Below are 16370 nucleotides of genomic sequence, written 5' to 3'. Positions count from 1 at the left end.
GCGAGCACACACGCAGAGGTTTTGACTGTTTAGCACACTGGCGCAATGGCATGACACTAAGCCACTTCGAGCGTAAGGGTTCATTCCGCGGCACCCAGCGAAAAGACACACCGGTTTCTTTGCTGCAGCACTGGCGTTGTGCACCATTCGGGCATCCGGCAATATCACACGCATGCGGCATTTTGTCGAACTTTCTGTCAGAGCGACTTTTACGAGCGCGCAAAACACGCACGGCAGTACGCGATCCCGAAACTACCACTGAGACGGGCGAGGCACAGTTCGGCGAAAACGGAACCTTTTAACCACGCGCGCCGTTCCCCATGGCAACGCCACGGAGGTTTTGTTTTCCATGAATCAAGCGGAAACGAACAAACAGCATTTTATTACGTCTTTTGATGCTCGGAATGTTCTTTTTTTACTGCTGCTAGTTTGATTACTAGTGATTTATTGTAGGCCGACTTCCCTACGTCATCGGGATCACTTCGAAAATGTCCCACTCGTGGCGCTCATCATGTGATACATTTAGCTTAATTTCTCGGTAAGTAGGGCACTGCTGTTGATAATATTGCCATTTTAGAAGTTGTCATACATTGGGATTTCACTCTGACATAAATTGTTATTTGCCTTTAGTGTCCCTTTAAGGGGGCGGCCGGGTCATTGGGACCGAAAAATCGCAAGGAAATCGGTTTTTTTTCTAATGGCCTTTTTGAATTCTGCGAGCATTTTTCCATCTGCCTGCCAATTTTCAGACTCGAGGAAGCGATAATTTACTTGTTATATCACTTCAAAGAAGACGCGCGAGCTCGATTTGCGCAGAATCCGACGAAAAACACCACTTATTTCGCGACACGGAGCAGCCGTTTGACGAACGCCATAGCCGCGACCTTTGTCTCGTTTGAAAGAGCGTTTCTTCGTCTACAAATTCCCGCTCATGCCTCTTCGCTCCGCTCATTGGTTGGAGAAAAAAAAAGCAACCGAAAAAGAAGCATAGTACGCGATGCTATTGGCTGTTACGCGCACGTGACCGCGAGCTGGCCATTTCATTGGCTGAGCGCGTCTCGCATCGTCTGCTTGGGGCGGCAACAGCGCGCAAACAACTTGTTGCGCTGCCATTTTGCCTGTTCTTCGACCGCCGACCGGAGCTGCTAGCGTGCTCGCGACCCAAGTTGTTGCAATGCCTGGATCAGCGCGGAAGTTCCATTCGCGGCATAAGTTTGGCAAAAAAAGAAAAAAGTCGCAAGCGAATAACTTCAAGGCGCGTTTGTTAGCGAGAAGTGTCGACGACGAACGAGATGGGTCGCCCGCCGCTGCTGCCGATGCAAGCCCGTCAGGCCCGCCAGCCTGCGATGCTCCTGATGCTCCTATAGACGACACATCGCTGGCAACGGAGCGCGCAGGAGAACATCGAGACTCTGCATCACCCAGCTCTTCTGCCGACAGGAAAGGATTCGCCGAGCCGCCCAAGGCAGCTAACGGAGAGTTAGGCCTAGCGGGCCTGACGGCCAGCGACGCTTCGCAAGGCAGCGTCCGCGTCCGCCGCGATACAACCTTGCTAACGCAATCAGAGCTGCGGGAAAGGCAGACGAAAGCTGATTCGAGGCTACGCGACCTTGCATCAACGGCCGCGTCGAAAAGAAAATTTGATTTTCTGAAAAACGACGCACCGGCCGGCGCTGCTCCCGCGGTGCCGAGCGAAGAGGCAAGTTTCGTAATTGCCGATCTCGGCTGCATGGGTCCACTGTTGGATGCTATGAAATGTAAAGTCTGCAACGGCAGCGTCAGCATCTATAAACGGGACAGAGAGTACGGCCTTGCCGTAAAAATGTGTGCGCGCTGCGTGAACTGTGGTGACATCGCGCAAGCATGGAGCTCTCCGCGGGTGGATTGTGATCAAAAAGTGAAACCGTTCGCCATCAACATTCTCGCCACTCGAGCCATGCAGGCCACTGGGAACCGTCAAGCTGCAATGAACGATATCTTTTCGACTATGAACATTTCCCATCGCGGTCTCCATAAGAAAACGTGGCAAGGATACGTAAAGCGGAAATTGACGCCTGCAGCCAACCGCGCGGCCGAAAAAGTCACAGGCGAGTGCGCGAGTGCAGTTCGCGAGCTGTATAAGGAACTGCATATTGACAATTCCGACAATATTGCAGTTTCTTATGACGGCTCGTGGATGACGCGCGGGCACTCATCCCACATAGCCGTGGGGGCAGTGATCGAGCTCTTCACTGGGCTTGTGCTGGACTATGTAGTTCTGAGCAATTACTGTGCCGGATGTGAACTTGGACCGAAGGCAGTTCTGAGTTCTGAGAATGTGCAGCGAGCACTGAAGAAGCGCCACTACAGTGCTAAGCATCAGTCCGATTATGTTCCTGGTGGCTATTAGCATCTGCGTTGAAAAATATGCTCATTCTCATTGTGGTTTTTTGAATAAACTGTGTGTTTTTTGTTTTTTCCATTTTTCTCAAAATGCAAATTTATGACTATGTTCAATCTTGAGGCCTCGATATCTCGGCAGCTAGGGCAGGCAGAACAATAATTCTTTTTGCAATGGAAACCTGTATGCGTATAGAATCCAAGTATGAGAATGGAATTTAGAGCTCATGCCTTTTTAATTAATTACTCATCAAAATTGTAATATGTTGCCAAGTGCTTTTTAGAATGTAAAGTTCATTCTGCTGTAAAATAGCTAAAAAAAGGCAAAAATAGAAAACTGCTTGCATCATTTCAATCTTTAGTCATTAATATATGTTGCCATATCTTAAATGTCGCTTTTAATTAAGCAAATTTTTTTCTACTGAGGCCTTAAACAATGGGGGGTGAACTTAAGGTATCTCGGGAACGAGATGAGTAACAGGAAAAGTAATTACATATTTGAAATCAGCAGAAAAAACTGCACAAGTGTGCACAGTTTCATCAAGATCACTGAAGAAATAACAAAAAAACGTCTAAAATGAGTCTGCCCCCTTAACATGAAAGTCATGACACACATGTCATGTACAGCATGACTTACGTGCCACGCTCATGGTGCGCTGGCGGCCGTTTCTCTAGCTTGATATACACCGAAATCGGTATCTTGCAACGTGACTGTCTGACGAACATAAGTAACACGAGTTAACATGAAAGTCATGACACACATGTCATGTACAGCATGACTTACGTGCCACGCTCATGGCGCGCTGGCGGCCGTTTCACTAGCTATACACCGAAATCGATATCTTGCGACGTGACTGTGTGACGAACATAAGTAACACGAGTTAACAAGAAAGTCATGACACACATGTCATGTACAGCATGACTTAGTGCCACGCTCATGGCGCGCTGGCGGCCGTTTCGCTAGCTTGATATACACCGAAATCGGTACCTTGCGACGTGACTGTGTAACGAACATAAGTAACACGAGTTAACATGAAAGTCATGACACACGTCATGTACAGCATGACTTACGTGCCATGCTCATGGTGCGCTGCCGGCCGTTTCTCTAGCTTGATCTACCCCGAAGTTGGTATTGCACGGCGTTACTGTGCGACGAACATAAATAATAGGAGTTAACATGAAAACCATGACACGCATTTTCCTCAATGACATACAAGACGATGTATGCAGGTCTTTGTTGGCTGCTTCGCATTACATCGAGTCCCACAATGCGTGGGATCTGCCGGCTTTTTTTTTTTGCTATTTCCGCAATTTTCACCAAGTCAGCAAACGCAAAAAAAACTTTTATAGCGCTGCTACATAGTTTTCAGCGCAGATATCTTGGAATCAGATAGAAAAAGGGCTACAGAAATTGAAAATGCAACTTTCCAAAAATCAAATTTTTTTTGTCCTCCGTTTAAAATAAGACCATGTTTGTGACTCATAATTCCCTCCGGTTATAACAGACCCATTCAGCGTTTACATAAAAGTCTGTTGTAACAGTACTTGGATTTTACATACTCCCTTTACAACAGACCAAAATCCTCTTCACTATGAAGGTCTGTTGTAATGAGGTTATACTGTAGTTAATGCAGCCCTTAAAAGAGAATACACAGCAGCCCTTCATTAGACATGTCAACCTGCCTGGTCGCGTTTGTCACGAATCGCTTTCTGCAGAGACTTGAGTTCCTTCTGTATCCACTTGTCCCGTTCTGCCTTAGATGTAAACTGGCTGCCACGGCCCTGCTTGGCATACAGCTCCGTGCGCTTCTGTTCCTTCAGACTCAGCCTGCAGTGAAAAAACAGTGCAGTGAAAAAAACAGCCTGCAGAAAGCTTAGCAATAATGTAGACACCAATTCCAAATATAATCTGATTAGTCAACAATTATTTAATCTGAATGACCGCTCTTAACCAAAAATGCCTCAAGAGTGGCAATCTTACGGACAACTGACACTCTCCCAGAAATGTTCTGCCTGGTGACCAATGCAGTTCTACTTTAGTAATTCCTCAAACCAGTTCAGAAGATGGTACCGATAATTACATTTTTTTAGTGGGTGCTATACATGTGTCCTAAGCAACTGTATAGTGGCATCCTCAAAATGGGTGTGTTGGGGGAGCACAATAAACTAAACCTTTAAAACAATGTCAAAGGTGCGGTGCAGCAAGGTCAGTGCAGCTCGACCACACCATGATAACGACCCTTCATACTGTCAGAATACCAAACACAGAACTGCCAATGCTTTGTTGGCAACCACTGCCCTTCATGTTCAATGTCACAAGTCAATGGACAGCCTGGCTGCTCGAGTTTGAAGACTATTAGTGCTGGGCCTCATCGTTGCTTCCAAAGAAAACAAGGTAAGCACACTCCAGTGCTGCATGGGCCACTAGCCCCCCCCCCCCTCCCCGCCGTCAGGTGTGGACCTGCATTTTATGACTTACTGGTTCAGTCGCAGAAAGACCCCCATAAAGATAACTTACTCAAAAATTTGCCGAAGAATGCACCAAGTCGCGCAAGGCTTGAAACAGGGAAACCGGACGATTCTGAAGTCTAATCTGATTACTTCTAGTTTGTTGCTAGGCTTTAGCTAGGTTAGTCACGACACGACGAACTGTAGCTGCGGTCGAGAAACAGAACTGAGATACCCGAATGCTGGGACACCATGCTTTTTCAGCAAAATCCCACAGTCCACTGCAGCAAGTGGTGATGTTGATTAAGTACGGTGATTGTATGGTCAGACACAACTTGGAAATTAAGCACCCTGCACGAACTTTTATGGAAGTATACCACAACAAATAGCACTACTTTTTTGTAAAACAAACTAACTACAGTAAAAGCTCGTTAATTCGACTCTCGTTAATTCGGAAAATCGGTTAATTCGGACACGTCATCTGGTCCCTGTAAATATACGCATCACTCTATGAGACTGGGCGCTCGTTATTTCGGACAGATTTGACCGCAAATCGGATAATTCGGCGACTTTCGGGCAGCTGGCGAGGCTCAAAAACGAAAAAAGAACAATTCGGAACAAAAGTGAAGCTCAAACGCAGCATCGCCATGGACATCAATTATCGACTTGGCTTGGATTGAGACTGGTTGAACGCCTTTTTTTCGCGTGTGGGTTTTGTTGCTTTGTTCCCATTGGTGTGCTGCATCGTTGATCGCCGATTTATCGAGGAACGTTTCAGTACGGCTCCTTTAGCTTGATCGTTGCTGGTGCTTTTGTGCTGACTTCTCGTGCGACCGCACTCTCCGCCGATGGCAACGCCGGCGAAGCGGCCCAAGTACGAGGCCAAGGACTTCACCACCAAAGTAGAAATTTTGCGTGCTCTGAATAACGGGCTCTCCCGACAAGAAGTGATGAAGAGTGATGAAAGGGGATCCTTCAATCGGCGGCAAGAAGCAAGGAACGAGTAACCGTACTTTTATCCCCCAACGTGACGGGAACAGAGCGCTTTCCGCCTCTCGTTATCGGAAAGGTTCAAAGGCCACGCTGCTTTAAGAACATCAACAATCTTCCCGTGGATTACCGTGCCAACCGAAAAGCGTGGATGACGGGTGAAACTTTTGCGGTACTGCAGACATCATGCGAGCTGCTGAGCACCTTGAAGGGCTCAGAAAAATTGTGTCCGCGCGAATTTCTGCTCGAAAACAGACAAGCATCCGCGATTACTTTGTTAAGTAAAGGTATGTTGAAAAAACTCGTGCATTTATTGTGTTTATTTCGGCCATTCGATAATTCGGACATTCGGTTAATTCGGACATTTTTTCCGGTCCCTAGAAATCCGAATTAACGAGCTTTTACTGTATAACGAAATGGTCTATTCAAGCACATATACATGCACTGCTCAATGTAGCTTGGTCAACAACAGTTAGAAGTTATTTTTCTGAGCCTAATAATGTAATACAGTATGGTCTAGTAGTAGTAGAAAATATTAACTGCGTAGTATGAGTCAGTCTGAATTGTTTGGCAGGGTTGCACCTAGCACCTGCTTATACATAGTACACGTGAGTATGCTGTAATGACCACTCAAAATTACAGTCGCAGCTTAAATATTTTTTGCAAGCACATTCAGCCTTTTTTTTTTTTTTTCTCCGAAAGACCGCAGAACCACCTCTTGACGCAGGCTCAGTGCAAATTATGATATTTTCGCAAAAATGAAGCAAGATGTTGCAGGCTTCACCTCTTGGCGCAGTTTGGCACAATTGGCGCAGCTATCACATCACTGCTCTCATAGATCTATGAGCACCTTGTCCCTGGTGTAGGGCTTCCATCGCTTCGGGGCTCTTTTCACAGCCGCCATTACCTTTCCCATTCTCTAGAATGGCAGCTTCCCACTAGTCGTGCCAAGTCTTTTTGTCTACCTTTCTATCTAGGCTTGTGAGAGAATGGCAGCTTCCCACTAGTCGTGCCAAGTCTTTTTGTCTACCTTTCTATCTAGGCTTGTGCGAATAGTAAATTTTAGGTTCAAGGCGAATTTGAAGTGAATAGTCATTTGGTCGAATAATTTTCAAGTGTATTTCAATAGTATACGCCACATATTGTAAAGGAAAATTAGCACACTGTCATGACCCAACTAACCAGCACAATATTTTTTTAAGTTGAAACAAGACATCTGCAAATGTCATTCTTTTTGGTTCAAAGAGAAGTGGAAGTAACTTTGAATAGTAGCAGGATTTGACTTCGGGTAGAATGCAAGTGATAACTTGTAAAATACGTTAAAGTTTTAAAATTTACTATACTCAGCATATAAACTGGTATAACAAGCTTTTGAACTTAAAAGATGAGGAATCGATGTAAGGGCAATATAATATGTTCATTTAACCTTGAAGTGTGGCTTCGCGGCAGTGCGGATTTCCCCTGCATAGGTGTATTCACGGTATAGCACCCCTCCACTGCAGTGAAACCACCTTTACAAGGGGTTACACGAGGATAATATATGTATGTCTATTCGTTCATTTCGTATACTTCCAAATTTCCAATAATTAAAATTCGTGTCGAAGCGAATTCGAATACTGTAATATTCGTTGGAATATCCGAAGTGCTTGAATATTCACAAAAGCCTATTTCTATCTTTGTACTCCCATTATTTCTCTCTACTTTTCTCTCTCTCTTAGTCAACCAGTGGCGAGATTTCCTCCTCACCATCACATCTCCTCACGCTCATTTCCCTTTCACCCCCTTGCTACACTATACTGTCACGGGGTTGTGACGTGGACGCAGGCAGCAGTCCGCTTGTCCAAGATGAAACTTTATTTGGCCAAACTTGTGGCCGGGAAACGGAAAATCAAACTACAAGCAATACACACTGTGTACTGATAGCAGCGAACAGAGCGTCGGCCATCGATAAACTGCTCTGTGGTAAGGCGCGTCGGGATTTATACATGCGACAACGAACATTCCAGCCTTATCGCTGGTGGCCACGTTAGTTCCAGAATAGACTCAGCTGTTTGGGTTTCTACGCTCAATCTTAACAGATCATCCTAAAATAATCTGAAACGTTCCCAGACATTCTGGTGCAGCTTGAGCAAGGCAGTAGTAACAATTATAAGGGGGCAGTAACACAAAACATAGAAAGAAAGGAGCGCGTGTGGCAATACTATACAAGGCTAAGCTATGCTCTGCTAGCGCACCTGGATAACCGAGCAGTTAGGGCGCTCGCTTCCAGGTCGAGGGTACACTAGTTTGAATCCCGCCTCGTGAAGAACGTTTTTTTCTCTTTTGTTATATCTTTCTTTCAGTCTCTCTCTTTCCTTCTTTCTCTCTCTGTACTCATTCTCAGGGTTATTACAGGCCATGCCATAGCAGTGAGTAGTAGGATCTACCCAAATCCTGCAGCACAGACCCGTTCATGATGATGATAGTCTCAAGTACCTAGAAAAGGTAGTGCTAAGCGCGAGTGCGCCCTGATAAAGTAATTGCAGTACGTTTTTAAAAGCTAGTTTTGGTTCCTACTGCACCCTGACGTCACAACACACTATGAGCTTCTCATCACGTACTCGCACAACATACAGTGACGTTTCCACGGCCGCACCGCACCGTGGCTCCGTTGGTGACGCACAAGCGGCCATTTCGAATGTTTTGGTGACGCACAAGCGGCCATCTTGGAAGTTTTGGCCCCTGATGTCATCACAACCAACTAGAATGCTGCGTGAAGTCACCAGAATTAGTACTGTAGCCTGACGTCAAGCTAGTGTCTATGTCGGTAGGTGTGCCACGGAAAAATTTACTTTAATATGAAAATAAAATATCAGCGTTTGCTGAGCTTCACACTCGCTCAGAGTCGTCTCTGCATACAGGAGATTTGTATGGCAGAGTAAACGTGCCTTTGAAAAAAGGTGACAGTACCCCTTTAAGGTGGCGGCCTCACACCGGCGCCACGAACACATCATTTTTGTCACTTTTCCAGCTGACCCGGCGGCTGTTCTTGTTTTATATAGTTGACTTATATATCATTGAAACGCTTGATCTTTGTAAATTTCTTAGTATTTGGAGATGGGTAGCCAAGAATAAGCGCAAGTTACACAGTACTGGCTGACTGTGCCTCAGCAGTGACCAGTTCTCGAAAAATCTGCTAGAGTTACAGCATTGTTCTTTCAGCTGCCCTTTCAAGACATATTTACCTATTTGCTCAACGTAGCAAATTGATGTTGGACTTCTACTTTTTTGTTGCTTAGCTTTTGAAAACAGCCAAATTTAGTACCTTTCGCAGCAGACTGTCCAGTAACTATTCGCTAGAGAAAGTTCACTTTCGGGGCTTATGTAGAGGATAAGATTTTCTGTCTGGATGCTCAATTTCATCGATGTATATGTTCTACTTTTTAAATTATATCCATCTAAATTGGGCAATATTCTCAATATAGGTACCTAGCTTGGCCCATTTTTCTAGAAAGCTACAGAAGTTCTGTGGCTGAATTTGCACGTAGCGAAACTAGAGCCCGAAAAGAAGCTCAAAAATTGTCTTATTTATCGTGCCGCAAATGTCAACAAAACCAGTGTAATCATCAAACAGTGCTGAAGTCTGAGCATCCGTAGCTTAAATATAGCACTTACAGTCTCCTGATATAATTATCCACACGAATCACATACAAATACTGCAAGAATACTGCAAAATCTACATTATACCTCTCACAACAACGGAAATCTTCATCTAGCACCACCTAGACGGACAAAACTAAAGTGTTGAATTTGAAAGGTCCCCGTCTCTCCGAGTGTGGCGTGCAAAAACAGTTTACCTCAGGGGAAAGTGTCTTTTCTAACTACAAACCACACACCACCATCTGTAAGTCTTTTCTTTTTGCCTCTCCTCCGAGTCTCTTTGACGGCTTCGCACTGTTTCGCGGGATAGCGTGGAGAGCAGGAGCATGCACATTGTCAATGAAGGTTCCTGCACGCCGCGATAATCTCACCTGGGCTGTTTTTAATATGCGTGACCCCCAAAAATGCACTGCCAAGACTGTGACCTCAGCTTCTGTACTCCCATGCAACAGATCAGAAAGGAGGTGATCCTTCCGTCCGTTAAAAATACAGTCGAAACCACTTATAATGATCTCAGATATAACGATGTATCGGTTATAGCAACCATATTTGGGTGCACTGCGATTTTCCGATGTTAAACATTGAAACTGCGTCTATATATAGCGAACATTTTTGAAAGCCTCCTACTTTTACAACGCACACTTCACACGGTCGCGGTAAAAATATGGCACATACGAAGCAAAAAAAGTTAAAACAGGCCTTCTAAAGAATGAGAGGGGCGCACGCTCCAGTTTACTTGCGACGATGATATAGATCGGCGAGTACCGCACGCAGATTTCGGAGACTGCGAGCAAGGTCGCTCACTTTCCAGGCGTTTCATCAGTGGCAGAATGGCAGTGAGGGAAAAAAACATAGAAGCAGCATGAAGCCTCACGGTAAGCTTTCGCACGGTAACCTTTTATGACGCCATTCTCTGCAGCTACGACCATATACGATGAAACAATGCCTTGGAACGCAAGGAGCCATAAATGCAAGTGATAACTGTGATAACTTTTCATTGCATAAAAGTTCACTGCATCCCTAAACTCGTCGACACCACAATGTGCCACAAAAGGTTGTCAGTCTTTTCGGTAACAGCAGATACCACCGATCAGTGATTACGACTTCCGCGCGATTGCGGCGATGCCTTGGCAGATAAGCATCAGAAAAGAGCAAACGCAAGGTGGCGGCCGTCGATGAACGTGCGCTTATGACTTATAGCCGAGAACCTTATCACAGTCATCTGCTCGGATGCGCATGTGGCGTACAATGTGCAGTTTGACGGTGGTACAAGCGCGCCATGGCTGCCGTTCGCAAGTTCGCCGCAGCGTCGTGCGAGACCGCTTTAAAGTACGCGTCGCTTTGTAGAAACGAAAGTAGCTCGCTGTTCAGCGGCGGGGGCACCGAGAAACGTTGATGCATTGGCAGCGAGCATATACTACTGTTGTGTCGTGTGACCCCTGGTGCCATACTGAGACACCAGTGCTGTTGTGCTCTCTATTCATGCTACAAGGGGGAGCTAGGTCTCTGCCATGCCTCTTTGCTACCACCAATCCGGCGTGGCCGTGCCGGTCGTGTGACCCGTGCCTCGCGGACCAATAACCTTTCTTCTCGCTCCTTAAAACCGCCTGCAATAAATGCGGGAGAGCAGTCTCTCGTCAGTCTCGCCAAAGCTTGGTCTCTGCGTCGTCACTCCGCGCGCCCTCCTGTCGTTCGGCCTCTCCGTCGGCCCGCCGTGGGTTACGCCGCGCTCCTGCCCTACACAACACATGGCGACGAGTTACTGAACCCGGTTCAACAGGTGACGCCAGTGTTGGGACTCCGGGTCCTGCGGGTCTCATCATTGGTAGCTGGCCCACGTCATCGGACCCTTCGTCCCGCCAAATCCGAGAGAAGCGGCGCTCGTACGAACGACAGAGATTTATTTACATGTTGAGAAGAAATGATCAAGTGATCAGACACAAGTCACAAGTGACAAGCGACGAGTAACAAGGGTAACAAGGGACACATACAGAACGTCTTCGGCCTTTTATAGCGCCGCGTTGCCAACCCTGGGCGCACGGTCCGCGTCTTCAGCCAATACGGTCGTCTCGGCGCCTTGCCCACGAGGGAGGGGAAAGACACCACACATGGAGAGGGCGGAAACTAACACGATGCCCAAATATGGTCACAAAACCTCAAACGATGCCCAAATATGGTCACGAGCTCACAGCACCAAGACCTTGCACACGGCAGATTCCAGACCTTGCACACGGCAGATTCCAGAATTCTCCCGGCGAGGGGAAAGAGCCTGAATGGGGAGATGAGGAGGGGTCGACGACTACTCGGTCCTCTGCGCGCAAGACCGGTCCGTCGACCTTCGTTCTCGCTTGCCTGCGAGGTCGTCTCATGTGCATGCTGCCCCTGGAATGCGTCGACGATCTCCTTGACGGGTTCGCAAACGTTGAAAGAACCCCAATGCTGGGGACGGTCGTAACACCAGGAAGAGCACGACATAAGTGACTCTCACCTCGAGTCGCACTTCTCCTGCACGTCGGTGCTTTGTCCTTCCTGCTTGCTACATTGGCGTCGACCTGACTTTTCTTTGTTCCCGCTCCGGCTCCCTCTATGACGCCAATTTCCTGCTTGAGCCTTCTGCCTACCTCCTGCACACATGGCGGCCCTTTTTGCCAACCTTCCTCCATTCCTCGACGTGCCCGGCACACCTCCTATTCTGTGGCATAAATGGAAATTTTCCAGGTACACCTGAAGGCGGCCGACGGAAGCGGCTGGGAGGACAAAAGACGCGCGTCAGCACTTCTCAGCGCGCTCGGTGTCGAGGGCCAGCGGAAATACTTCGCCGCGCAGGAGCAGCTCGAAGCTCAAGGCGTCCAAAATGCTCCACACACAGCCAGCACGCCGGCGGCGTTGGGCACAGGTGCGGTGTCGACGACGGAAGCGGCGGCGGCGGCGGAGTACGACACGTTGCTACAATTCCTAGACGGGCTCTTTGCCGAGACGACTAACGTGCTAGCCGAGCGGCACCTATTCACGAGCCGCGAACAACTGCCCGGCGAAACCTTCCTCGAATTCGTCGCAGCTCTCAAGGAGAAAGCCCTCTCGTGCAAGTTTGGCGCCACTTACGACGACAGAGTGCGGGACCAAGTAATTCACGGACTCGCCAACGCACATGTACGGGCCAAGCTACTGTCGTACGGGGAAGCCCTTACGCTGCAGAAAGCCGAAGAAGTTGGACGCGACTTGGAGGCGCTCAACAAAGCCAACGCAGCATTCGGAGAGAATGAACGGCTACTCGGCTCGCTCGCCGGGGACGGCGGTAGCGTCCAGCGCGTCGCACGTGGCTACGCAGCAGCATCACAAAATGGCGGGTCGGCTTCCTCGGCGGCCCCGCATGTGACTCAACATGGCGGCGGCTTCCCCCCCAACTCGGGTGGCCGCGTCCAAGATGGCTACACGGGCTCGTCAGCGCGCCTCCAGGACGGCGTTCGCGGCCAAGATGGTCAGCCTGCTTCCAAGCCTCTAGTTGGCCCTTGTTTTCGCTGCGGCAAGTCAGGGCATTTGGCGAATTCCAGAAATTGTCCGGCAAAAAACAAAATTTGCCAATTTTGCAGCATCAAGGGGCATTTCGCGGCAGTCTGCCGTAAACGGCAAGCGTCGGTGCAAGAAGTTGCCCCCGTCCAAGACGCTGACTCCGGCACTGCCACAGTCCTGTCCGTGCAAGCTGCGCCGACTAGCCCAAGAGACTTGCGCATCCCTGTTATCGTCGGAGGACATAGCCACATGTCATTGCTGGTGGACACCGGAGCCACTGCATCATTAATGACCAAGAAGGACTTCGACATGCTTTTCGCTTCGAAGCACCGACTGCTCCAAACGTCCATCCAACTGCAGAATTTTTCGAAGCACCGCATACCGGTCCTAGGGTATTTCCGCACAGACTTGCAGCACCATGGCAAGCGGGCCTTTGTCACCTTCTACGTGACCGCACACGGCACTTCACTGCTGGGGCTCGACGCCATCCAGCAGTTGGGACTCCTGATCGACGGCGCAACGCTAACGTGTCGTCTGGCTTCACCCGTTTCCTCGCAGCTTCCTGCAGGTGTGCCTCCGGGGTTCGAGCACCTGTTCGACGGGGAGCTGGGACTTGTCAGGGACTACGTCCACCGGGTCAAGAGGCGGCCGGACATCGTACCAGTGTCCGCCAAGCTATGTCGCCTGCCTCTGGCGCTCCGGCAACAAGTCGCCAGCGAGCTGCGTCGACTCGAGGACAACGACGTCATCGAGCGGGTGTCGGCATCCGAATGGGTGTCGCCACTCGTAGTCGTGCGTAAGAAAGACGGGGACATCCGCCTCTGCGTCGATCTGAGAGAACCGAACAAGGCCATCGTCGTCGACGGGTTCCCACTGCCCCATGTGGATGAACTGCTTCAAATGTTGAATGGTGCGTCATTCTTTTCAAAATTGGACTTAGCATCAGCATACCTGCTCCTAGAGGAATCTAGTAGAGATTTAACTACGTTCATTACACATGAAGGATTGTTTCGTTTTAAAAGAGTATGCTTTGGTCTAGCCTCCGCACCTGCGGTATTTCAAAGAATGATGTCTAGTATTTTGCAAGGCTGTAACAATGTTGCGTGTTACTTGGACGACATACTAGTATGGGGAAGCTCAAAGTCTGAGCATGATGCGAATTTGAAGAAAGTGTTAACCTGCATTGGGCAGAGTGGCATGAAACTGAACCAGAAATGCATTTTTGCGGTGAAGGAGTTAACGTTCTTGGGGCATAAAATTTCTGCAGAGGGTATATCGCCCATGGAAAGCAAAGTTCGGGCAATCCTTAATGCTCCTCCTCCTACGTGCCTGAAAACCCTTCAGTCCTTCCTTGGCCTTACAGGGTATTACGCAAAATTCCTTCCCCACTACGCAGATCTCGTTGAGCCACTCCGCAACATGCTCAGACAGGGCCAACAATTCTCTTGGTCAGAAGATGCACAACGCAGCTTTGAACAAGTGAAAGCTCGCCTTGCGTGTGCTCCTGTTGTAAAAATGTTTGATCCTTCATTGCCAGTGGTTGTTACGACAGATGCTTCTGATGTTGGTCTGGGTGCAGTGTTACAGCAACTTGTCGGTTCTCAGTTACACACCATCGCCTTTGCATCTAGGACCTTAACTCCTGCAGAACGAAAGTACTCTGTGGGCGAGAGAGAAGCATTAGCATGTCTATTTCCATGTGAGAGGTGGCACGTCTATCTATGGGGAAGGCGTTTCACGCTCAGGACGGATCACCAGGCAGTAGTTGCCCTGCTAGCGGCAGCTAACTCAGGCAGACGTCCGCTCCGTATCTCCAGGTGGTCGGCCAGGCTAATGTATTACAACTTCCACATCGAGTACTGCAAAGGGTCTGAGAACCGTGTGGCTGATGCACTGTCGAGGCTTCCATTACAAAATGATAGTTCCACTGTTCAGGAAGAGGAGATTGTCTCCCTTGTAACCACTGTAGTCGACAAGCAGACAGTTCAGGCAGCTACTGCGTCTGATGAAGCATTGCAACGGGTCATTCACTACGTAACTCGAGGATGGCCCAGAAAAAAACTCTAGACACGGCACTGATGTCCTACTTCCACGTACAGGAAGAGCTTTCTTTCGTTGACGGACTCCTGATGCGGGGCGAACGTGTAGTTATTCCAAATGCCCTAATACAGACTTTCTTGCAGTTAACCCACGAGTCGCATCAGGGTATTGTTCACACTAAGCAGCTGCTACGTGAGCGCTATTGGTGGCCTCACATGGATAGGTGTGTGGAAGAGTTTGTAAAGCAATGTCACATCTGTCAGCTCGATGATAAGTCAGCTAAAACTACAGTACCTCCATTTCGGCCAGTACAGTAGCCTGAGCAGCCATGGCAGCAATTGGGTATGGACATCATAGGGCCTCTGCGTACAGCTAAAGGCAAATATCAAGTCGACGTTGATTGTTGAAATAGCGGTCCAGAAACCTCGTAGTGCTGCTTTTGTGCCAAGGAAGTGCTTATTTTGAAATAAAATCACGTTTTTAGTGGTCCGCATCGCGTTAGCGCGCTTCAAATCTCCCGCCTGAAAATACGACTTTCATACGTCACTGCTGCCGTGCCCAACGTTGCCCGCTTTTACTGCGCGGCCGCCGACACTAGTAGCAGCCGAGCGGAAGTAGCGGGACCCACAGTAGCAACAACGGCGCTGCGGCAAAGACTTGCTCGGATGGGCACATTCAAAGCCTTCACCAAGTTGCGGTTGGTCTTGTAATCCTCAGTTCGAAAGTGCAGCGCGCACACACGCAGAGGTTTTGACTGTTTAGCACACTGGCGCAATGGTATGACATTAAGCCACTTCGAGCGTAAGGGTTCATTCCGCGGCACTCAGTGAAAAGACACACCGGTTTCCTTGCTGCAACACTGGCGTTGTGCACCATTCGGGCATCCGGCAATATCACAAGCATGCGGCATTTTGTCGAACTTTCTGTCAGAGCGACTTTTACGAGCGCGCAAAACACGCACGGCAGTACGCGATCCCGAAACTACCACTGAGACGGGCGAGGCGCTGTTCGGCGAAAACGGAACCTGTGAACCACGCGCGCCGTTCCCCATGGCAACGCCACGGAGGTTTTGTTTTCCATGAATCAAGCGGAAACGAACAAACAGCATTTTATTACGTCTTTTGATGCTCGGAATGTTCCTTTTTTACTGCTGCTAGTTCGATTACTAGTGATTTTATTGTAGGCCGACTTCCATACGTCATCGGGATCACTTTGAAAATATCCCACTCGTGGCACTCATCATGTGATACATTTAGCTTAATTTCTCGGTAAGTAGGGCACTGCTGTTGATAATATTGCCGTTTTAGAAGTTGTCATACATTCGGCTTTCGCTCTGACATAAATTGTTATTTGCCTTTAGTGTC

At 48.4% G+C, this 16370-nt stretch overlaps 1 protein-coding gene across 1 annotated transcript in view; it reads right to left on the bottom strand.

Annotated features, from left to right (window-relative positions):
• Window positions 1–16370, bottom strand: part of LOC119379432 (structural maintenance of chromosomes protein 3) — a 661154-nt gene that overhangs the window by 459779 nt on the left and 185005 nt on the right. The window contains exon 11 of the mRNA XM_049411979.1: window positions 4059–4207. Within this exon, the coding sequence (XP_049267936.1) occupies window positions 4059–4207 (149 nt within the window). The remainder of the gene's footprint in view (window positions 1–4058; window positions 4208–16370) is intronic.

The sequence above is a fragment of the Rhipicephalus sanguineus genome, chromosome 1 (genome assembly GCF_013339695.2).
Source record: "Rhipicephalus sanguineus isolate Rsan-2018 chromosome 1, BIME_Rsan_1.4, whole genome shotgun sequence".
In the NCBI taxonomy this organism is placed as follows: domain Eukaryota; kingdom Metazoa; phylum Arthropoda; class Arachnida; order Ixodida; family Ixodidae; genus Rhipicephalus; species Rhipicephalus sanguineus.
This window is presented reverse-complemented; position numbering and strand designations above follow the sequence as displayed.